Below are 25,592 nucleotides of genomic sequence, written 5' to 3' on the forward strand. Positions count from 1 at the left end.
TGAATTAATTTCTTTTTATTTTTATTCTGCTTCTTCCTACTACAGTCTGTCTCTCCTTGTTGTTATTTGAATAGAATAACTCTTGGAGACCTTTGTAAATTAAGATAGATTCCCATTTTATCTTCCTGGTTTTGGAGTTTTTGACTAGTTTTCCTCCACTTCTGTGATTTCCTCTTTAAAGATAATTCTTAGGAATTGCATTCATCATCAAAGGTTTGAACTGACATGGAAAATAAGGGTGCAATTTTGAGAGGTACATGATTTAAAGATATAATATGTAAGACAATTACCGGTAACAGTAAGCATTCTCAGGATATGTTTTAATAAGATAATTGACAAGAAATATTTATAGTTGAAGAGAAGAAAGTTCATACCTAGTTATTTAATGACTAAACCAAAGATTGTCAAACTGCTGAATCATACTCTTGGGGGATGGTGTCTAGAAATGTCTATTTTCAAGCAACTCCCAAGTGATTCCAGTGCCACCAATTCATATTGTGAAGAACTTCTATATTAAAGCATATGAATTCAAGAGCCTCTTAATTTTGGATAATATCTATCTTATTACACCAGAACTTCAAAAGAAGGAAGGTAGTTTATCTCAGGATTATGGAGTAGTCAGGGAGGCAGTTGCTAATGTTTTCCAGCATTTTCAAAGACTTGCTAGGTCATTTTCAAACGAAGTCAGTAACTAGCAAGTTACTCAGTTGTGTGTAGCTAAGAAACATGGCATATGAATTTGATAAAGGAAAATTTATATTCCATTCCAGGTGAGGAAATCCTTGCTTACCAATGAGACAACTTGTCCTTGTAGAAAAATTCTTGAAAGTGAATAAAATGTCCAACAAGCCAATCAAATAGAACAATGTAAAAATGATAAATGCTACTCTTATTTATAAATATTGATAGATATAAGTATGTCTTAATCTTTATTTAAGAAACTTAATTATAAAAGTCTACATAAATGATTTATAAGAATAAATTAATGACAGTATACAATCTGCAAAAATAATTTCAGTGCATCCTTTCCCAGTGCACATATATTTTCTAAAATGAGACCTGCTTTAAGTAGTACCTCTGACACCAGGGAGGCTCACTAAACGTTCTTTTTGAGCGTTCTTTAAGGAGTGAAGGAAGCTTTGCAAAACTATTAGCAATGCTTTTACTCTGAAGATTGGTGTGGTAAAGAATAACCTAAAAATCAATTCTGGAAAGCTTCACAGTAATACTCTGAGTACACATCATTGAACAGATACTTATTGAGTTCTTTGGCACAGACCAAGAACCATACAGGGTACCAGGGAAAAGAAGACATACATCACTTTTGCACTCTTGGAGATTATAGTCAAGATGTTGGCTTTGGGAGACTGTTCAATGAAATTCTTTAAGGAATTTGAGGGGTGGCTTGGCTGAACACCAGGTTTTGAAAACTCCTCTGTTTGTATTTATTAGAAACAGAACACTGGAAGAACATAGCTAAAATTCTATATCCAATGGACATTTTACCACATGTCTTGACAGCGTTTGACATGGTTGACCATACCTCTTCATTAAAACTTATCCTTTCCTTGGTTTCAGAGACACCACCCTGGCCTTATTTGGCCTCCTGTTGTTCAGAATCTCCTTTATAGACCTTTCTACCCATTTATTCTGTAAAGTCTCATGTTCCTCCAGCTTCTGCTGTTCTTGTCTTCTTAGTCGTCACACAAATCCTTGGGTGATTTTTATCTCTTCCCATGATACTCTTTATGATTCTCATGTTTGTATCCAGACCTCTCTCCTGAACTTCACACCTGAATATTCAGCCCCTACTGACTGTTTCTACTTGAATGTCATACAGACATCTCAGACTCAACTCATCCGAGATTGAACTCATAATATTCCTAACTGCCCCCCCTACCCAAGAAAAACTGAGCCCTAATTCAGTGAATTCTGTCATCAACCTGATCTATACATGTGGAGGTCAGCTGAGGTCCTTGCCTCCTTCCCCACCACAGATAGAAATAATCAGAGTAAGCCAAATAAATTTAATTGAATTACCTGATTCCTCCACTTTTCTCTAAATCACTACCACTACTTCGTTTCAGGAACCCATCATCTCCTCATCTTCATCTCTTCATCTGGATTACTGCAGCAACCTCCTAGTATCTTTCTGCTTCAGGTCTTGCCTTCCTGTGGTCCATAGTACTGCAGTCATAGTAATGTCTATTAAACACAGCTCAAGTCAAAAACTCTTCTGAAGATTTCTCTTACTATTAGAACAATTTCTAAACAACATAACTTATGAGGCCCTTCATGACCTCATTCCTACCTATCTCTCCAGCTCCATCTCTTGCCACATTACATACTCTTTGACCGCTATGCTCCAGTCATCTTTTCAGTTCCTTGAGTGTGAAATGTTCTCACCCCTCATCTGGAATATGTTGCCCTTTTTACCTAACACTTCATCCTTGAAGTCTCAAGTAAGAAAGCTGCTTTTCCTTCCCAACCTCCTTTATTGCTAGGCTAGAGGCACCTGCTTTGTGTTCCGATAACACTCATTACTGCCTCCTTTTATAGATAGCAGTCTTAGTTTGTATTGAGATAGCTTATTTAATTGGGTTGTCTTCCCCACCAGGCTGTGAGCTTCGCAAGGGCAGGTAGCAGATTGATTTTGCTCACTGTGGTTCACCCAGCCTGGTGTCCAGCATGCAGTGGAAATACTAGTTAAGAAATATCAACTGAGTGAAAGTTGTTCCTGCATTCTTCTACTATGATATTCCTGCTGAGCCCACTCCTACCCTAGAGTTTCTAGCAACTGTTGACTATCCTTTTACCCTTGCTTTTGCTTTTCTACTTTATTAGCTTGAGATTTTGAAAAAAACTTACCCCCAAAATAAGAATTACATTTCTGCATATATAAGTTCTTTGAAAAGAATGGCATCATGAGTTGAATAAATCACAGTAGGTTTTGATTTCTTTTCTGTTTGAGTAAACTTCCTTGTTTGTAAGACCTCTTTTCTTAGGGACTGAAATAAATTAATCAAATAATTAAGCTAATTTCTGTGAAACTATATTTTTGAGGTCTTGAAATAAAGATGATATAAACTTCAAAAAATAAATGTATAGGAATCCAGACCTGTAAATTCTGCCTCTTTTTTTTGTGGCAGCTTTGGCTTCCCTTTATTCTTCCTGTCAGTCCATCCAGCCAGCCATTATACAAATATTTACCGAGACTGCACGAGGCCCCAGGCACTGTTGAGGTGCTTTGGATACTGCAGTGAACAAAGCAAAGTCCCCACCCTTGTGGGGATCTTACTCTATTGGATGTAGCTGACAACAAGCACAGTGATAAGTGCCTTGAAGTAAAGTGGGTTGGGTGCAGAAGGATGAAGGAAAGGGTGCTGTTTTAGATAGGGTGGTCCGAGAAGGCGTCTCTGGTAAAGAGATGTTTGAGCAGCAACCTGAAGGAAATGAGGGACCTACCTTTGTGGCATCTGGGGGAAGAGTGTTCATCCAGAGGGATCTGCTTGGTATGGTTATATCACTGCACCAAGGCCAGTGTGGATGCCCCAAAATGAGCAAGGAGGAGAGTTACAGGGGATCAAATCAAAAGGTTGGAGAAAGCCAGATGCCTTGGGAGTTTTGAAGTTTACTTAGAGATATGGGAAACCTTGGGGGGTTTTGAGCAGAGGAGAGCCACAATGTTATTTGTTTTAGAAAAGAATCATTCTTGTTTATATGTGGAAATTAGATTGTTAGGGAGTAAGGGTGAAAACAGGGAGACTAAATAGGCCATTGCAGTAAACTGGGGAAGAGATGGTAATGATGAGAAGTGGTCAGATTCTGGATATATTTTGAAGGTAGAATTGGGAGACTTTACTGATAAGGTGGATGGTGTAAAGCATAACTCCAAGTTTTTTGGTCTGAGCAGCAGGCAGAGTGGAGTTGTGATTTATTAAAGTGAGGTAGACCATAAGAGGAGGTTTGCATGGGAGATAAATTTTGACAGTTTTAAGTTTGAGCTCACTATTAGACATCTAAGTGGAGATGTGGAAGAGGCGTGGGTAGACAAATCTGGAGTACAGGTGAGATGCGCAGGATGGAGATAAGAATTTGGTGTTAGAATATAAATGATACTTAAAGCCTTGAGACTGAAGGATCACATGGGGAATGACTGTAGCTAAAGAAAAGGTCTGAACTCTGAGCTTAGGGGCAAAGCAGTGTTAAAGGATAGGAGGATGAGGAGGAACCAAGAAGAGTGGAAAGAGCCAAGAGATAATGTAGGAGAAAAAACAAGACATATTGGTGTCCTAGATGCCAAGTGAAGCAACTGTTCAGAAGGGCTGGGTCAAAATCTCCTGACAGGGATCAAACAAGGACTGAGAAGTAACTGAATTTGGCAATGTTGAGCTTATTTGTGACCTTTATAGCTCTTTTGGTGGAATAGTACAGGTTAAAGCCTGATAGGACTGGAGTGTCTGCTGTAGATAGCGATCAAAAAAGTGGGGTGTTAATTGAAAAGGGCTGTGGAGTTTTTAAATATGGGAGCAGCTACAGCATATTTTGGGGTTTTGGAAATCATCCAATAGAGAAGAAAATATTACTAACAAGGAGAGAGGGGACTTTCACTTCAGCAACTTTATCACTGTGTCCCCACTGAATGTTTTTCTTTTTTTTTTGGCTGCGTTGGGTCTTCGTTGCTGTGCGTGGGCTTTCTCTAGTTGCGGCGAGCGGGGGCTACTCTTTGTTGCGGTGCACAGGCTTCTCATTGCAGTGGCTTCTCTTGTTGCGGAGCATGGGCTCTAGGCTCACGGGCTTCAGTAGTGGTGGCATGTGGGCTCAGTAGTGGTGGCTCATGGGCTCTGGAGCGCAGGCTCAGTAGTTGTGGTGCATGGGCTTAGTTGTTCCGTGGCATGTGGGATCTTCCTGGGCCAGGGCTCGAACCCGTGTCCCCTGCATAGGCAGGCGGATTCTTAACCACTTTGCCACCAGGAAGTCCCTGAATGTTTTTGTTGAATGAATGAGTTAATGGATGGGTAGAAGTATTTTCACCAGATGCAGTATAATTTTTTTTAATCAGTGCTGAATAAAAAGTGGAAGAAAGAACACTTCAGTTAACACCTCCTTTTCCAGATCGTTGTGGGATTTTTTAGGCTTCAGTCTTCTTTAGTTAGATTACCATCTTGAAGTTTACTTTTTCACCCTGGTGAACCTGGTGTTTCTCAGGTCTTTGCAGCTGCCCTCACAAATGATCTATTAAAATGTGTCACCACTACAGACTTGTCTAATCTTTTACTTTTTGTTCATTTTTCTCATTTGAACTTTTAAAGAGTTGGTACCTATTTCAAAAATTTTGAGACCTCTTGTTAACTATTATTCTTGACTTAAGAAGATACAGTATTTGCCAGAAGAGTGAAGGAATACAGATTTTTGAATGTTCCGAGTAGGGTTGCCAAATAAAATACAAGATGCAGAGTTAAATTCGAATTTCAGGTGACGACAAGTAATTTTTTTAGTATAAATATATCCCATGTAAGTATGTCCCAAATATTGCATGGGACATATTATACTAAAAAATTAATTGAAATTCAAATTTAACTCTGACTTTATATTTTTATCTGCTAATCTGGCAACTGTAATTTAGAAAAAAAGGTTTGTATGATTCATAGTCTGAGAGTATAAACACAAAGGTAGATCTTCAGAGTCTGGGTCTCTGGAGAATGTAATACTGATGGTGTATTCATACATAACTCTGATGATCAAGAAGAGAGAGGTATCTCAAGAAACTGATGTTGCTGTGCCTGAATATTTTTAAAAAATATAAATTGAACATGGAGAAGGAGTACACGAACTAAGAATGAATTAAAGAAAAGAGAGTTTGTGGGATCTGTGATGCGTATCCTTGAAGAAACATAAAGGTTAGCAAAAACAGTTTTTAAGCTACATTCAACAGTGTGTTTCTTGGGGCAGTTACTAGGATGTTAAAAGAGAATATAGAGTTCATTAACTACTTGATCTCTTCTTTCTTTTATGCTAAGGAGAATGGAGAATGGACTCTGGATTGAAAATGGCAGAATTGATTTGGGTTAAATGGAATTGAAGCACATTATGGGTAGCAATATTAAAAGAGCACCCAAATGTTCGGCGTTCAGTCTCTCATAAGCCTGAGCATTTTCAGTAGTGCTTTCAGAACCTGCGATTTGGCAGACATTCAGTTTGATGCTTTCACAACTCTTCTCTCTCTTATTAGGCTTCTGTGTTTATTTAAAACTTAATTAAAACTTTTAATTGTGGAGTATTTCAAGAATATGGAAAATTTTCAGAAAATAATGTAATACACTCCTATACTTGCCATACAGATTTAACAAGTAGTAATTTTTGCCTTATTTGCTTCAGTTCTTCTCTTTTGAAAAGTATTGCTAATTTTTTTTCCCTCTTCTGTCACTTCTGTGCTGCCTCTCAATCCATTACCTTGAAGCTGGTGTATATAGTTCTCATGCATGTTTCTACATATTTCTGTGTGACAGGATATAAGCCAGGGATTAATGAGGGAGATTGATGGAAAGAAATGGGATTGATTAGCTTGGTGAAGAGAAAATTTAAAGTAGGATTACAGGTTCCTTCAACTATCTAGAAGTCACTCATGTGAAAAGAGTACTTAACTTTGATAACTTATTGACATTAGGCAGTACAGATAATTTTTAAAGTACTTTTAATATCAGAAAGCAACATGTAGTACTTAGTGACCTAATTCTTTTATAGTCTATACTTACATGGAAACTTTTATAAAACATTGAAAAACATCAATGTTCAACCTACACAAATGTCATTTTTTTAAAAAAATCAACAACAATCATGATTTTCCTAATGTCTTTACTGTAAATATGGTTAACCAGCAATCTTTAGAGAAATGACTATATTACTATTTAAAAATTTGTTAAGGGTACACATCCTGAAATATTTAAGACATCAGAGAAAGTGAATTTTAAAAAAATGTTCTTCGTGTTTTTATGCTTTTTGAAGCATGGTGTTTCTTTCAGTAATTGCATTCTAAAAAAGGTGGGAGGTATCATTAACAAAACCTATTTTTCTCTGAACTGTAGTATATATAATATGTTGGTAAGAAAAATGGCGTAGAAGTTCGAATGTAAGAAAGAATGAGAGATATGGGTCTGACCCTTTCACACACCTTTCAGTTTAGGAAACTGAATACCAGAGGATGGAGTCGATAGGGAAGTGAGAGTTCAGCTCAGAACAAGGCACAGAGAAAACATTCTTATGGACTATATTTGCCAGGGCACATTTCTGACTAACACAAAGTGAAAGAGAGTACACTGTTTTTGTAAGTAATTAAGTTTTTATTCATAAAGATTGAAACAAACAGTTCAGACCAGAATGTTAAATAATGGTCATGGCAATACATTCTTTCAGAAAGATTAAGTAAAGCATACATGACATGTAATATAGTAGCACAATAAAATTCTTACCATGTGTTTGTTCTAATTCATAATGCCCAATAAATTAGTGATTTACTTTCCTGTTTTTGTATTTCTTGTTTACCACATAAATTCATCTGAGTCCTGATTTTAGTGTCTAGTTTTTCTCTACTTGAGAGAGAGGGGTAGAGATTTCATTCTGCTATTACGAGGTAGGTGCCAACTTCTTTTACACAGTGTCAGTGTTAGGGTGATTTAAGAATTTCCTCTACACCGACCTTCAAGATGGCAGAGGAGTAAGACGTGGAGATCACCTTCCTTGCCACAAATACATCAAAAATACATCAACATGAGGAACAACTCCTACAGAACACCTACTAAATGCTGGCAGAAGACCTCAGACTTCCCAAAAGGCAAGAAACTCCCCACGTACCTGGGTAGGGCAAAAGAGAAAAGAAAAAAACAGAGACAAAAGGATAGGGACGGGACCAGCACATCTGGGAGGGAGCCGTGAAGGAGGAAAAGTTTCCACACACTAGGAAGCCCCTTCACTGGCGGAAATGGGGAGTGACAGGGGTGAAGCTTAGGAACCACAGAGGAGAGCGGAGCAACAGGCTTGCAGGGGGCAAAGCGGAGAGATTCCTGCACAGAAGATCAGTGCCGACCAGCACCCACCAGCCTGAGAGGCTTGTCTGCTCACCCACTGGGGCCGGTGGGGGCTGGGAGCTGAGGCTCAGGCTTCGGAGGTCAGATCTCGGAGAGGACTGGGGTTGGCTGTGTGAACACAACCTGAAGGGGGCTAGTGCACCACAGCTAGCTGGGAGGGAGTCCGGGAAAAAGTCTGGACCTGCATAAGAGTCAAGAGACCGTTGTTTCAGGGTGAGCGAGGAGAGGGGATTCAGAGCACTGCCTAAAGGAGCTCCAGAGATGGGTGTGAGCCATGGCTATCCGCGTGGGCACCAGAGATGCACATGAAACACTAAGGCTGCTACTGCAGCCACCAAGAATCCTGTGTGCAAGCGCAGGTCACTATCCACACCTCCCCTCCCGGGAACCTGTGCAGCCCACCACTGCCAGGGTCCCGTGATCCAAGGACAACTTCCTCGGGAGAACACACGGCGTGCCCCAGGCTGCTACAACGTCATACCAGCCTCTGCTGCCGTAGGCTCACCCCACTTTCCATACCCCTCCCTCCTCCCAGCCTGAGTGAGCCAGAGCCCCCGAGTCAGCCGCTCCTTTAACCCCCGCCTGTCTGGGTGAAGAACAGAAGCCAGAGGACAAGCTACATGCAGAGATGGGGCCAAATCCAAACCTGAACCCCAGGAGCTGTGTGAACAAAGAAGAGAAAAGGGAAATCTGTGCAGCCCCAGGAGCAAAGGATTAAATCTCCACAATCAACTTGATGTACCCTGCACCTGTGGAATACCTCAATAGACAGTGAATCATCCCCAAACTGATGCGGTAGACTTTCAGAGCAACTGTAGACTTGGGGTTTGCTTTCTGTGTCTAATTTGTTTCAAGTTTTATGTTTGTCTTAGTTGACTATTTAGAGCTAATTATCATTGGTGGATTTGTTTATTGATTTGGTTGCTCTCTTCCTCTTATATGTATATATATATATATATATTTTTTTTTTTTTTTTTTCCTTTTTCTCTTTTTGTGAGTGTGTATGTGTGTGCTTCTTTGTGTGAGTTTGTCTGTATAGGTTTGCTTTTACCATTTGTCCTAGGGCTCTGTCGTTGTTTTTAGTATAGTTTTTAGTGCTTGTTATCATTGGTGGATTTGTTTCTTGGTTTGGTTGCTCTCTTCTTTTTTTTAATTAATTACTTTATTATTTTATTTTAATAATATATTTTTTAATTTTAAAAACTTTATTTTTTTTAAATTTTTTCTTTCTCTCTTTTTTTTTCTTTTCTCACTCTTCTTCTGAGCTGTGTGGCTGACAGGATCTTGGTGCTCTGGCTGGGTGTCAGCCCTGAGCCTCTGAGGTGGGAGAGCTGAGTTCAGGACATTGGTCCACCAGACACCTCCCGGCCCCTCGTAATATCAGTCAGTGAGAGCTCTTCCAGAGATATCCCTCGCAACGCTAAGATGCAGCTCCACTCAGTGACCAACAAGCTGCAGTGCTGGACACCCCATTGCAAACAACTAGCAAGACAGGAACACAACCCCGCCCATTAGCAGAGAGGTTGCCTAAAATCATAATACGGTCACAGACACCCCAAAACACATCACCAGACGCGGCACTGCCCACCAGAAAGGCAAGATCCAGCCTCATCCACCAGAACACAGGCACCAGTCCCCTCCACCAGGAAGCCTACACAACCCACTTAACCAACCTTACCCACTGGGGGCAGATACCAAAAACAACAGGAACTACGAACCTACAGCCTGTGAAAAGGAGACCCCAAACACAGTAAGTTAACCAAATGGGAATACAGAGAAATACACAGCAGATGAAGGAGCAAGGTAAAAACCCACCAGACCAAACAAATGAAGAGGAAATAGGCAGTCTACTTGAAAAAGAATTCAGAGTAATGATAGTAAAGATGATCCCAAATCTCAAAAGTAGAATGGAGAAAATACAAGAAACGTTAACAAGGACCTAGAAGAACTAAAGAGCAAACAAACAATGATGAAAAACACATAAAATGAAATTAAAAATTCTCTAGAAGGAATCAATAGCAGAGTAATGGAGACAGAAGAACGGATAAGTGACCTGGAAGATAAAATAGTGGAAATAACTACTGCAGAGCAGAATAAAGAAAAAGGAATGAAAAAAATTGAGGACAGTCTCAGAGACCTCTGGGACAACATTAAATGCACCAGCATTTGAATTATACGGGTCCCAGAAGAAGAAGTTAAGAAGAAAGGGACTGAGAAAATATTTGAAGAGATTATAGTTGAAAACTTCCCTAATATGGGAAAGGAAATAGTCAAGTCCAGGAAGTACAGAGAGTCCCATACAGGATAAATACAAGGAGAAACACGCCAAGACACATATTAATCAAACTGTCAAAAATTAAATACAAAGAAAAAATATTAAAAGCAGCAAGGGAGAAACAACAAATAGCATACAAGGGAATCCCCATAAGGTTAACAGCTGATCTTTCAGCAGAAACTCTGCAAGCCAGAAGGGAGTGGCAGGACATATTTAAAGTGATGAAAGGGAAAAACCTACAACCAAGATTACTCTACCCAGCAAGGATCTCATTCAGATTCAATGGAGAAATTAAAACCTTTAAAGACAAGCAAAAGCTAAGAGAATTCAGCACCACCAAACCAGCTTTACAACAAATGCTAAAGGAACTTCTCTAGGCAGGAAACACAAGAGAAGGAAAAGACCTACAATAACAAACTCAAAACAATTAACAAAATGGTAATAGGGACATACATATTGCTAATTACCTTAAATGTAAATGGATTAAATCCTCCAACCAAAAGACATAGACTGGCTGAATGGATACAAAAACAAGGCCTGTACATATGCTGTCTACAAGAGACCCACTTCAGACCCAGGGACACATACAGAGTGAAAGTGAGGGGATGGAAAAAGGTATTCCATGCAAATAGAAATGAAAAGAAAGCTGGAGTAGCAATTTTCATATCAGACAAAATAGACTTTAAAATAAAGACTATTACAAGAGACAAAGAAGGACACTGCCTAATGACCAAGGGATCAATCCAAGAAGAAGATATAACAATTGTAAATATTTATGCACCCAACATAGGAGCACCTCAGTACATAAGGCAAATGCTAACAGCCATAAACGGGGAAATTGACAGTAACACAATAATAGTAGAGGACTTTAACACCACACTTTCACCAATGGACAGATCATCCAAAATGAAAGTAAATGAAGAAACACAAGCTTTAAATGACATATTAAACAAGATGGACTTAATTGATATGTATAGGACATTCCATCCAACAACAACAGAATGTACTATCTTCTCAAGTGCTCATGTGACATTTTCCAGGGTAGATCATATCTTGGGTCACAAACCAAGGCTTGGTAAATTTAAGAAAATTCAAATCATATCAAGTTTCTTTTCCAACCATAATGCCTTAAGATTAGATATCAGTTACAGGAAAAAAAACTATAAAAAATACAAACACATGGAAGCTAAAAAATACACTACTAAATAACCAAGAGTTCACTGAAGAAATCAAAGAGGAAATCAAAAAATAACTAGAAACAAATGACAATAAAAACACGACGACCCAAAACCTATGGGATGCAGCAAAAGCACTTCTACAAGGGAAGTTTATAGCAATACAATCCTACCTTAAGAAACAAGAAACATCTCAAATAAACAACCTAACATTACACCTAAAGCAATTAGAGAAAGAAGAACAAAAAAACCCCCAAAGTTAGCAGGAGGAAAGAAATCATAAGGATCAGATCAAAATTAATGAAAAAGAAGAAAACAGTAGCAAATATCAGTAAAACTAAAAGCTGGTTCTTTGGGAAGATAAGCAAAATTGATAAACCATTAGCCAGACTTATCAAGAAAAAAAGGGAGAAGACTCAAATCAGAATTAGAAATGAAAAGGAAGGAACAACTGACACTGCAGAAATACAAAGGATCATGAGAGATTACTACAAGCAACTCTATGCCAATAAAATGGACAACTTGGAAGAAATGGACAAATTCTTAGAAAAGCACAACCTTCTGAGACTGAACCAGGAAGAAATATAAAATAAAAACAGACCAATCACAAGCACAGAAATTGAAACTGTGATTAAAAGTCTTCCAACAGACAAAAGCCCAGGACCAGATGGCTTCACAGGCGAATTCTATCAAACGTTTAGAGAAGAACTAACACCTATCCTTCTCAAACTCTTCCAAAACATAGCAGAGGGAGGAACACTCCCAAACTCATTCTACGAGGCCACCATTACCCTGATACCAAAACTAGACAAAGATGTCACAAAAAAGAAAACTACAGGCCAATATCACTGATGAACATAGATGCAAAAATCCTCAACAAAATACTAGCAAACAGAATCCAACAGCCTATTAAAAGGATCATACAGCATGATCAAGTGGGGTTTATTCCAGGAATGCAAGGATTCTTCAATATATGCAAATCATTCAATGTGATAAACCATATTAACAAATTGAAGGAGAAAAACCATATGATCATCTCAGTAGATGCAGAAAAAGCTTTCAACAAAATTCAATACTCATTTATGATAAAAACCCACCAGAAAGTAGGCATAAAGGAACTTACCTTAACATAATAAAGGCCATATATGACAAACCCACAGCCAACATCCTTCTCAGTGGTGAAAAACTGACACCATTTCCACTAAGATCAGACCAAGACAAGGTTGCCCACTCTCACCAGTATTATTCAACATCGTTTTGGAAGTTTTAGCCACAGCAGTCAGAGATGAAAAAGAAATAAAAGAAATCCAAATCGGCAAAGAAGAAATAAAACTGTCACTGTTTGCAGATGACATGATACTATACATAGAGAATCCTAAAGATGCTACCAGAAAACTACTAGAGCTAATCAATGAATTTGGTAAAGTAGCAGGATACAGAAGTAATGCACAGAAAACAGTTGCATTCCCATATACTAATGATAAAAAATCTGAAAGAGAAATTAAGGAAACACTCCCATTTACCATTGCAACAAAAAGAATAAAATGCCTAGGAATAAATCTACCTAAAGAGACAAATGATCTGTATGCAGAAAAGTATAAGACACTGATGAAATAAATTAAAGACGATACAAAGAGATGGAGAGATATACCATGTTCTTGGATTGGAATAATCAACATTGTGAAAAGGACTGTACTACCCAGAGCAATTGACAGATTCATTGCAATCTTTATCAAACTACCAATGGCAGTTTTCACAGAAGTAGAAAAAAAATTTTCACAATTTGTATGGAGATACAAAAGACCCCCAATAGCCAAAGCAACCTTGAGAAAGAAAAATGGAGCTGGAGGAATCAGGCTCCCTGACTTCCGACTATACTACAAAGGTACGGTAATCAAGACAGTATGGTACTGGCACAAAAACAGAAATATAGATCAATGGAACAGGGTAGAAAGCCCAGAGATAAACCCGTGCAGCTATGGTTACCTCATCTTTGATAAAGGAGTCAAGTATAAACAGTGGAGAAAAGAGAGCCTCTTTAATAAGCTGTGCTGGAAAAACTGGACAGCTACATGTAAAAGAATGAAATTAGTACACTTCCTAACACCATACACAAAAATAAACTCAAAATGGATTAAAGACCTAAATGTAAGGCCAGGCACTATAAAACTCTTAGAGGAAAACATAGGCAGAACACTCTATGACATAAATCACAGCAAGATCCTTTTTGACCCACCTCCTAGAGAGAGGGAAATAAAAACAAAAATAAACAAATGGAACCTAATGAAATTTAAAAGCTTTTGCACAACAAAGGAAACCTTAAACAAGACGAAAAGACAACCCTCAGAATGGGAGAAAATATTTGCAAATGAAGCAACTGACAAAGGATTAATCTCCAAAATATACAAGCAGCTCATGCAGCTCAATATCAAAAAAAAAAAAAAAAAAATCCAAAAATGGGCAGAAGACTGAGTAGACATTTCTCCAAAGAAGATATACAGATTGCCATCAAACATACGAAAGGATACTCAACATCACTAATCATTAGAGAAATGCAAATCAAAACTACAATGAGATATCACCTCACACTGGTCAGAATGGCCAACTTCAAAAAGTCTACAAAGAATAAATGCTGGAGAGAGTGTGGAGAAAAGGAAACCCTCTCGCACAGTTGGTGGGAATGTAAACTGATGCAGCCACTAGGGAGAACAGTATGGAGGTTCCTTAAAAAACTAAAAATAGAACTACCATACGACCCAGCAATCGCAGTACTGGGCATATACCCTGAGAAAACCATAATTCAAAAAGAGTCATGTACCACAATGTTCATTGCAGCACTATTTACAATAGCCAGGACATGGAAGCAACCTAAGTGTCCATCAAGTGATGAATGGATAAAGAAGATGTGGCACATATATACAGTGGAATATTACTCAGCCATAAATAGAAACGAAATTGAGTTATTTGTAGTGAGGTGGATGAACCTAGAGTCTGTCATACAGAGTGAAGTAAGTCAGACAGAGAAAAACAAATACTGTAGGCTAATACATATATATATATAGAATCAAAAAAAAAGTGGTTCTGAAGAACCTAGGGGCAGGACAGGAATAAAGACACAGATAGAGAATGGACTTGAGGACACGGGGAGGGGGAAGGTAAACTGGGTTGAAATGAGAGAGTAGCTGACATATATACACTACCAAATGTAAAATAGATAGCTAGTGGGAAGCAGCCACATAGTACAGGGAGATCAGCTCGGTGTTTTGTGACCACCTAGAGGGGTGGGATAGGGAGTGTGGGAGGGAGTCGCAACAGGGAGGGCATATGGGGATATATGTATATGTATAGCTGATTCAGTTTCTTGTAGTGCAGAAACTAACACAGCATTGTAAAGCTGTTATACTCCAATAAAGATGTTAAAAAAAATTTACTATGCATACAGCAGTGAGTAAAGATCAAAGCCATCATATCCTTTGATAAATACTTTTTTGGATTTGGAGTATATAATCCTAGTTGTTTGAGTATAAAAACTTGCATCAGATTTCTAAAAGATCACCAGAGCTCATATTCGGGAATGTAGTGGTGTTCCGTATAATTGTGGTACAGAGGAACAAATAAGTGTACAAAGTCATGATAATTTCTCTAAACAGCTAAGGCTTGCTCCAGAGCATCACTTGAGCTTTGGTTTGGTGTATGAGGGTACCTCCTGAGAGGTTTCAATTCAAATTAATCTTTTCAGGGCTTATTAGGGGACAGGCACAAATTTTTGGGTCTGTCTTTAAGAGGCCCATAGATTGGGATGGAATGAGAATGTTGCCTTTGTCAGCTAATCTGGCCCCAGACCTTTTTCACTGGAATGGAAATATGTGCTGCCTCGTATGTTGTGGGTCTCCTCCATGTGTTCTCTACAATATTGTGTGCTGGTTTGTTCCTTGTGGGATGTTCTTTCTTACTATTCTTGTTCTCATCTGTGCTGATACGTTATTCTAGCCTCTTATTTTCGCAAGAACATTTAAAAGAAAACTTTTCTTATCCTTTGTTAAAATATAACCATGGGGGTCTTCTGTAGACTCTGGTTTATAGTTATGAGCCTGGCTAGGTTTTCAGCCCCACCTTTGGATGGGAAACCTGGAGTTGATATAAGTAAGTAATTGGAGGGAAAAGTTAGAGAACAACAATCTCATTTAGATAAATTTTATTCTTAACAAGCCATTATAGATTTTGATTTATACAAAAAGTATATATGTATATACTTAATCATCTTTCCCTTTCCTTCTCTGTTCTCCATGCTCTGAGTGTGTTCTAATTTGACTGGAAACTATTCAAGAGCAGTTGCTTCATGCTTAAGAATGAGTTAGGATCTAAAGTGAACTTGTTGGCTGGAAACTATAAATAGTTAAAATTTCCCTTGAAAATTCTTTAGGAGGACACCAGGTTGTCACAACATACTGTCTCTCAATGTGTTGTATGCAGCCACGTTTTTCCTCCAAACTTGGAACATATCACAGTTTCTGAGGGTGCACCAGATGAAAAAGTTGGCTTGTGTTTAATGGCCATGTTGTATATTTTTTTAAAAGGGAGCTTAGTTTTAAACATTGGAGTCATGCAGTGCAGCAAGATTCTCAGTTTGTTATGCATGTAGTGATTGAAACAGATTAAGAGAGCATCATATTCTTGTTGCTCACCCCCATTCACTCTAGAGCATGTATTGAGTACATGAAATAGTGGGCAGAATCTCTAATATTACTGTTTATGTCTGTCTATGCCTTATATTTGGCCTCTTATGTTTGATTGTTTCAAATAATTAAATGCACCTGTAATGTGATTCCACTACATTAACCAGTTGGCGGCAATAAAGTACAATAAAAGTAAGGAATACAAATTCAATACGATTAAGTTAAAATTTTCTATAGGATTTACCATGAAAAAAACCACCCCATTTTGAAATGACATAATAGAGGATTATATATATAATGTTTTACATATATTAAGGCTATTAAGGCTGATGTTTTCTGAATTCTGATCTAAACAGTGTAAACTATATCACAACTTGATTTTTTTAACTTTTTAAAAATAAATTTACTTTATTTATTTTTGGCTGTGTTGGGTCTTCGTTGCTGCACGTGGGCTTTCTCTAGTTGTGGCGAGCGGGGGCCACTCTTCCTTGCGGTGCACAGGCTTCTCATTGTGGTGGCTTCTCTTGTTGCGGAGCACGGGCTGTAGGCGTGTGGGCTTCAGTAGTTGTGGCGAGTGGGCTCTAGAGCGCAGGCTCAGTAGTTGTGGCGCACGGGCTTAGTTGCTCCGTGGCATATGGCATCTTCCCGGACCAGGGCTCGAACCCGTGTCGCCTGCACTGGCAGGCAGATTCCCAACCAGTGAAGCCCACGGCTCGATTTTTTAAACTGGTGAATTAAAATATAAATATTTTAGCTTACTTTTTTTAACGATATGGTTTGTGGGCATATAATTTTATTTTAAGTATTGAAATTTTAAATTCTAATTTTTACTCCATTCATAGGCCACTCCGTCTTTTCAGTGTTTTTATTCCTTACCTACATTATATCCCTTTTACTTTTTCTTTTTTCTTCCTAATAATTACCTGGTATCCATGATCACCAACAAGTAATTGCTTGGCTTTATACTCATTAGGAAATACGGTTTGTCTCTTCTGGAGTTTTTGTTAATTTTTTATAATTAAAAATACTGTAATTATATTTTCCTAAAGTTGCTATCAATCTGTTAGACCCTTTTTAGACTTGAGAAGCACAGGTTTGGAATATGAAGAATAAATCCTACAATTTTTTATGTGATACTTCAAAATAATGTGTACTAGAATTCTAACTTACTCATTATTGGTTAATATCATTTCACAAAGGGAAATGCATTACTGTCAAATTTTTATCTTCCTTATTTGAATGTTAAAAAGGGCAGTTAACTTCTTCAAGACAGTTCCTTTTTATCTGTACATATATCTAATCACTGTAAAGATTCATTCAGATAACCGTAGTGGGGGTTACTTCGGCCAACAGGAAAATATTGACTTTTAGGGTTTCAGTCTTTTAGCAATTGTATTTGTTCGGAGGGATATTTTTATGTGTGCATTTGTCATTTAGTAGGCCACGCTAAATGTGGAATAGAAATTACTGTGGTAACAATTGCTTTGCAGGCCAGTTTATCTTGATGAGCATTCACTGTGTCTTATATATCAGAAATTTTAACCATAAACATTATGACGTTGTATCTTTAAGACCTCCTAGGTGAATGTTTTTTCCTTTCCTTTGGATCTCAAATCCAGCACTTAATCATTTGCATCATTTAGGCTCCACTGTCCTCCTACTGTCCCTGTGTTATAAAGCCTTAACCCTCTATAATACCAACCTTCATTCCTTTGCCAGATTGTTGCCATTCTAAATTTATGGTTTCCGGTATGAGATGAGCATTCATTTGCCACCTGAAAAATCCTTTTATGGTTTATTAATCAATTTCCTCTCATTTTTGGTGGTAAGGTCAAACTTTTGCCTCTGTCTTTAAAAATTCCATCTCATCTTTTGAATAGTCTTGGCAGATCTCAAAGAAAATAGGAGTCATTTTGGTGGAACTCTCTTTTACCATATTTTTTCTCCCCCATTCACCTTCTGCTTCCCATATTACAAACATATCTGCACTTTGACTCATCCATCCCTCCATGTTCATCCTTCCATCCAAGTCTTATCACTAGAACCATGATTCTCTCTCCTGCGTTCTCAGGGACCCGGCTACCCTAAGTCATAGTCTTTCTTCTGGTTATTCAACCTCTCTCTTTCTCTATTGGCTCTACTCTGATTATAGAATTGTGCTCAACTCTCTCCTGTATTTCTAAAAACTCTCAACAGCATGCATTTTGCTATTTCTTGCCTCTTCTCCTTTTCTTTTCAACCAAGTTCCTTGAAAGAGTAGCTAGTACCCATTTTATTTCCTCATTTCTTCCCTTTCTGTTTATCTTTTCTTTAAATAAATTTTATTTTTATTTTTGGCTGCATTGGGTCTTTGTTGCTGCGCACGGGCTTTCTCTAGTTGTGGCGAGCAGGGGCTACTCTTCTTGTGGTGCACGGGCTTCTCATTGCAGTGGCTTCTCTTGTTGTGGAGCACGGGCTCTAGGTGCGCGGGCTTCAGTAGTTGTGGCTCGCGGGCTTAGTTGCTCTGCAGCATGGGGGATCTTCCCAGACCAGGGCTCGGACCCATGTCCCCTGCGTTGGCAGGCGGATTCTTAACCACTGTGCCACCAGAGAAGCCCTCCATTTATCTTTCACCCACTGAAATTTTCTTTCACTGACCATTTTTTTTGAAACTATGTGTACTAAAGTCATCTAAGACTTGAGAGTGGCTAAGTACACTGGACTCTCTAGCATGACATCTGAAACTGTCTTTTTTCATGTGATACCACTTTCTTCATATGACAGCTCTTTGCTGATCTCTTAGGACGCTGTCCTTGGCCCTGTACTGTCTACTCTCAAGAGGTTTTTCGGGGTACATGGATAGGTTTCATGACATTCATGCAGCCTCTGAAATGGATTACAAAATGTTTATATGTGTATATGTCTATTTTCTTAGGGAGAGGGTCCACAGGTTTATATATATAAATAATTTGACTTAAAGGAATATGTTCATCCATGATTTTAACTATGTTGAAGTGATAACACTAAATTCTGTACTTCCAGCCCAGACCTGTGATAGGAAACCCCAAACTATATATCCCACTTGATGGCCCATGATCAAAACTTTCCAAAGCAGAATTAATCATCTTTCGTCTTCCAGTATGCCCTCTGTACCCATACACTCTGCTGTTCTGCTTCTCCTGAACCAGAAATATGGGTGTCCTGCCCTTTTCCCCTTGATCTTCACATCCTGTCCCGTGAATTTATTCTATCTCCCCAATATAAGTATCTCTCAGATCCATCCTTTTCTGCCTTTCCCTGCCTCAGTTGTATCCTCTGTCTCTCACCTGGTTTCTTGAAAGAACTTTCCAACTGGTTTGCTTGTCTTCAATTTAACCCCACCTTTCATCTGTTCACTACACTTATATTTGAGTCATTTCTGTACAATATGTTAAATTTTTTATCAGGATAAAAAATGCTTAAATTGAGACATGTTGTTGGATCTCTGCTTACATCTTTAGTCTTATTTCATGAGTCTCCAAATGTACTATTATATAGGGATTTTTTAAGCAATAATCTGTTATTTTAGTTTTCTTCTTTATATCTCTACCTTGGAATAACCTTTTCTTCCCCACCAGGTCAGCTCATTCAAGTCCTTTAAATCTCAATTTCCTTTCTTCTTATCTACCTTCCTTCTCACCCTCTTAGGTGTTTTCTCCCTTGTCTTCCTGCAGTTATATCTACACAATTATTGCAACTATTTTTCTTTCTTTTCAACCATACTGTAAACTTTTTATTTAGGGCAGCTGCAGTCATACCAAAATTTTTATTCTTTTAATCTCTAGATCCTTGCAGTGTATCTAATATATTGTGGGTGATCTATAGATATTTGCTGATTAAATGAATAACCAAAGATTTAAAATAGGCTTTCTCATTTTGACCTTTATACATTTCAGATACCCTTAAATGTTGGTGATCTTTTTACTGGTACAGAATACAATGAGTTTTGAAGAATAGAGTTCTGTAAGCCTTATTTATACTCAGTGCCTAGCACAGTTCCTACTAGATAGGAGATACTCAAGTATTTGTGAATAAATGATTTATAGGTGACTGACTATGAGGAAATGAGCTGTTACATTTTACAGTGTTGGTCATTTAACTGGAGGAAGAAAATAGATAAAACCAAATTAGAAAACCAAGTAATGTGCTTTACTTCATTTTTTGACAAGTATAATTCATACTGATGATTTTGATGAGCCCTCAGGAAGCTTTAGAGTTTCCTGTTCGTGCAGTGTATAACAGTGTGACCTCATTACCAGGCCCCATTGTTAGATCTCTTCTTAGAGTTTCAGTGTGAGTGGTATCTTGTTTTGTTAGGGTTTGTTAGGTTTGTGAATTAGAGTAAAAATCAATGAACTCTTACTGCCTGCTTTTTAAAGAGAGGGACAGGACATTCAGATTATTGTGAGATATGTCTAAATGATGGAAGTAGTGGTCCCAAATACTTGTTAATTCATAAGACCTTGCCTGAGGCAGAATAGCCCATGTATCCCATGTCTCTTGTTCTGATTCTACATTTTGAAAGCACTAACGTGTGAGGTTAAAAAGTAGGTTCCGAGGCAGAATACTGTTCAGTTTAGTGTCAAGACCTTTCTTTAAAGACTTCTGACTTAATGTCAGTCATCATGAATAGCGTTCTTGTCTTTGAATAGAATTCTCTCAATCTAGGTAGAGAATTTAAACTCCAGTGCCCTAAGGCATACATTGTATGCTTTACTTCTCAATGGATGATATTAACTATGTTCCATCTGTAGGAGAATTGAGAAAAAAGTCATTCAGTTCACTTTCAGTAAGACCTTGTTGAGAAAGACTGCTGGGAAGCAGATTATGCAACCTAACTCAAGCCACCCAATTCTTAGTATAGACGGAAACTCCTTGGTTACTATTGATTTGAGACAAAATTGAATGGTGACTTCAGAATAAAAGATACTATCTCTAAAACTGGTTCTCAAAGTATGGTCCTTGACCTGCTGCATCACTGGAGAATGTGTTGGAAATATAAAATTTTTGTGCCCCATCACAGTGCCATCTGATCTGCTGAATCAGAAACTTGGAGGTGAAGAATAGGGTGGTGGGGCTTAGCAATTTGAGAAGCCCTCCGGTGACTTTGATGCACACTAAAGTTTGAGAGTCTCTTTGCTGTCCACTGACTCCTACTTTCATTTCTTCTTCCAGATGCTCCAGAAAGTACGTTATCTAGTGTTAGAAAAATCCAGATGTGGTTCTCGGAATCATCTCGTTTCCAGAAATGCTCTCCTAAATTCATTCCCAATGGATACTTGAAATTTGAAGTCAGCTAGCTAGGGAGTTTATTTGCAAATTGGATCATTTTACTTTTCTGATTAAAGTTCTTCAGTGTGGTGTGGATAATCCATCCATTTTTTGCCCCAGCCATTCTCATACCATTTCCTTACAGATTTGTAATGCAATCATCTATGTTTTTTAATCTTTTATGTTTCTGATTTCTAATCTAATTGTATTTTGCTCTAATCTAATTGTATTTTGTATATGAGCTATATCAGGGGTCAGCAGACTAATTTGGTCACCCTGAGCCCAAGAATGGTGTTTTTTTGTTTGTTTTGTTTTTTTAAAGAAAAAAAAAAAGCAAAGATTATACAGCAGAGACTGCGTGTGGCCTGCCAAACCTAAGTATTTACTCTCTTTCTGCAAAGTTTGTTGACCCCTGATCTATATGATACTTATTTTTTGAAATTTGTTGAGATTTACTTTATGGCCTCGTATACATAGACCATTTAAAATTGTTACAAGTGTTGAAAAGAATATATATTTTCATATATGTTAGGTTAAATTTACTAATTTCACGGCTCAAGTTCCCTATTTTTTGTTGAATTTTTGTTGATTTGACCTATCAATAGTTAATCAATTATTGAACTTTCACTTTGATGTTGGACTTGTTACTTTCTTTTGGAGGTCTATTTGTTTTAACTATTTTGAGGCTATTCCATCAGGGCATGCAAATTCAAAAGTTTTATACCTTCTTAGTGAGCTGTATCTTTTCTTATTATGTAGAGAAGTGGGTTTTTTTTGTTTTTTTCCCCCCATCCCTAATAATACCTTTCGTTTTTAGAGTCTATTTTGTCTGATCTGATACTATTGATATAGCCACCAGCTACTTTTGGTTATTATTTAACCAAATATTATTATTATTTATTTGGTTATTATTTACAGCTACTTTTGGTTATTATTTATAGGAGGATCTTATTCTATCTCTTAACTTTCAACCTTTCTCTGTCCTATTTTAGGTATAGCTCTAGTGTTTACTTGATTGCTGTTTAGTAATTCAGTCTGTCAATCTTTTGGGTGTTAAGATTAATTCATTTACATTTATTGTGAGTATCGATATATTTGGACTTGTTTCTCTTTGATCTACTTAATGTATACTTTGTCTAGTTGTAACAGCATACTGGGTTATTTCTTCAGATCTCTCTTTCAGGTCACCACTTTTCACTGTATTTAATCTATTGTTTAACTTATATATTGATAGTTTTTAATTTAACAAGTATTTATTTTTAAAAGTTATATTTTCAAATTTGCCTAGTCATTTTATTATTATTCATTATTTTTAAATTCTCTCTTATTTTGTTCAACATTTCATACAGTTATTTTATATCTAATTACACTAATATAGGAGCCAGAGATTTTTCCAAGTATTAAGCTTTGTAATAACTTCAAAGGGTATATGCAATCAAGAAGAGCAGAAACAAGGAGTGGTCTGAGGCATCCTATATGTCCCCCTAGTTGTTCTTTCTTTCAGTCTCACAATAGACACACGCTCTTTGGCCCAAACAATTAGTGAGGTCTCTTAATTGAGTTTTGTTGGTCTTTTCACACTGTGAGAAGTGTTTGGGTTATAAAACATCTCTGTTTTAGACTAGAGTAGGTTTTTATAAGCTCTGCACTATTGACATTTGGGGCTAGATAATTCTTTGTTGTGAGGAGGCTGTCCTGTGCCTTATAGTATGTTTAGCAGCATCACTGGCCTCTACCCACCAGAAAACAGTAGTACCCTCCCAACCCCCCAGATGTGATGTCCCAAAGTGTTACCAGATATTGCCAAATGTCCCAACGGGGGCAAAATCATCCCTATTTGAGAACTGTCCTAGGGACTTACATAGTTTATGTGACATTCTCCAGGCAGTCATGCCTTATACACATTGTAGTTTTGTTGTAATAAGCTATCTTAAACCAGGATAACCCTCTAAGAGTATTCCATAGATGAGGACTCCCCTCATAGCAAATATAATTAGTCTGTTTGCCAAAAGATTAGTTATTTAGTTGTTAGCATATAAACAAGATTAGGTCAGATTACCTGACTTCTTTCTTTCCCTGGGAATTCTCCCCTTCCTCAGCTGCTCTAATTCTTTTCTCATTCTTCAGTCTCCCTGTTACCATGGTCTCCTTTTCTCCAGTTTTCTTCTTTTTATTATTAACCAAATAGTTAATGAGTGCCAAAAATATTTTAGTACTGTTTTGTTTGCTAGGGGAGATCAGTGAAATGAAGATCTTTTTTGTCATGAAGCTTACTCTTTGTGGGGTAAGACAATATATAAATAAGTAAATAAATAAGAGAATGTCAAATATTAATTAGTGCCTATAAAAATAATTGAAATGTTGTACTATGATAGACAGTAACTGGGTAGCTGCCCTGTCTAAGATTGAGTGGTCAAAAAAGGCCCCATCTCAGGAGGCATCTTTTAAGCCAAGACTTTTGTGTCAAGGAGTCAGCTGTATGAGGATCAGAAGAACATTCCAAGTAATGCAAATGCAAGTAGGTGGAAACATGCTTGATACTTTAAGAAGAGAAAAAGCCAGTGAGACTGAAAGTAAGGGATAATGTGAAATGAAATCAGTGAGTGTAAAATGAAATTGGAGAAAAGATGGGCAGGTGCTTTTATCTCTCTCAATATTATTGGCTGTAGTAATAAAGTATTTGACACCTGTACTTAGGAATTGGTAGAATTCATTTGAAGGAATGTTATGGTAGTACCCACAAACAAGTGGGGTTTTTTTTTGTCTGTTTCTTTTTCACCTATAAGCCAATGAATTATTAAATAAACTACTTGGGTAGAAAATGTGTCAGGAGAATTTTTCAACATTGGTAGCAATTGCTTTTTAACTAATTAGTTTCTTTTTTTCTTATACAGGCTAATTTGTTGAATTTGATTACCTCTCCCACCTCCTCTCTACAGATAAATATCATCTTGTTTTGTTTCAGTTTCAGGCTTCTCGTTGTATGGATCGCTGATTGAATAATAGATGGCTTTACCTCGTCTCACAGGAGCCTTGCGCTCCTTTTCAAATGTCACCAAGCAAGATAATTATAATGAAGAAGTGACTGACTTACAGGTAAACGTTTTAGATGAAAACCATTATAAACATAAGATACGGGTAAATATTTGGCATTCTTTTTCTCAATTCTGTGTGCTTTTTTTTGTTTGTTTTTGGCTGCAGTGGGTCTTTGTTGTGGTGCACAGGCTTCTCTCGTTGTGGCACGCAGGCTCAGTAGTTTGGTGCCTGGGCTCTCTAGTTGTGTTGCGCAGGCTTAGTTGCCCCGCAGCTTGCGGGATCTTAGTTCCCCGACCAGGTATCTAACTCGCGTCCCCTGCATTAGAAGGCTGATTCTTAATCACTGGACCACGAGTGAAGTCCTTGTGTGCATTTTTAAAAATGGAAAGTTTTACCTTTTTTGGTATTATACCAAGAAGGGGAATGTGCATATTGATGTTTGCTGTGGGAATACTTATCTTAAGCACTTACAAGTTTATTGTGAAAGAGAACAAATAGAACTATGATATTGAATCCTTTGTTAACTTTTCTGTTCCTAAGATACCTGCCTCAATTAATTTTGTAATTTAATCCAGTAATTTACCTCTAGATCATCTGAGTAAGTTTTCAGATCTCTGGTCAAATTCTTATCAAATGTGAATATTAATCTTTTAAACTCTGTAGCTGGTCTCATAATTCACTTCTGTCTTGTCCTTATAATTGGTTGTGGATGTAATAGGCCTAAAGGTCCATGAACTGTGCATATGAAGGAATGAGCCATTTAATATAGTATATGAAGGAACTGGCCCTATGCTGTTTTTTAAAAAACAGCAGTCCCTTTTCTGACTCCTTATTTGACTCTTGTAGAATATTAACATTGTTTCCTAGTAGGTTGGAATTTTATTGCTTAAAGCCCTTATGCAGTTTTACAATTAATAGCTTCACTGAAAGATTGATACTAGGAAAAAAAGATTTGTAACAGTCTTTAGGTAGATTTTTCCTCTAATGATGATACAGAATTTTGCTACACACAAAACAGTTAACCTTCTTTATGATGGGAGCTATTTTGCATTTTCAC

The 25,592-nt window shown here is 37.6% G+C and overlaps 1 protein-coding gene across 4 annotated transcripts in view; it reads left to right on the top strand.

Moving 5' to 3' along the window:
* ASCC3 (activating signal cointegrator 1 complex subunit 3) overlaps nt 1-25,592 on the top strand; it is a 334,732-nt gene that overhangs the window by 2,452 nt on the left and 306,688 nt on the right. For all 4 annotated transcript variants that reach the window (XM_027089758.1, XM_027089736.1, XM_027089749.1 and 1 more), the window contains exon 2: nt 24,465-24,595. In XM_027089758.1, coding sequence (XP_026945559.1) covers nt 24,506-24,595 — 90 coding nt within the window. In that variant the 5' untranslated portion in view covers nt 24,465-24,505. The remainder of the gene's footprint in view (nt 1-24,464; nt 24,596-25,592) is intronic.

The sequence above is a fragment of the Aethalodelphis obliquidens genome, unplaced genomic scaffold (genome assembly GCF_003676395.1).
Source record: "Aethalodelphis obliquidens isolate GAN/ISIS:26980383/991018 unplaced genomic scaffold, ASM367639v1 scaffold3, whole genome shotgun sequence".
NCBI lineage: Eukaryota > Metazoa > Chordata > Mammalia > Artiodactyla > Delphinidae > Aethalodelphis > Aethalodelphis obliquidens.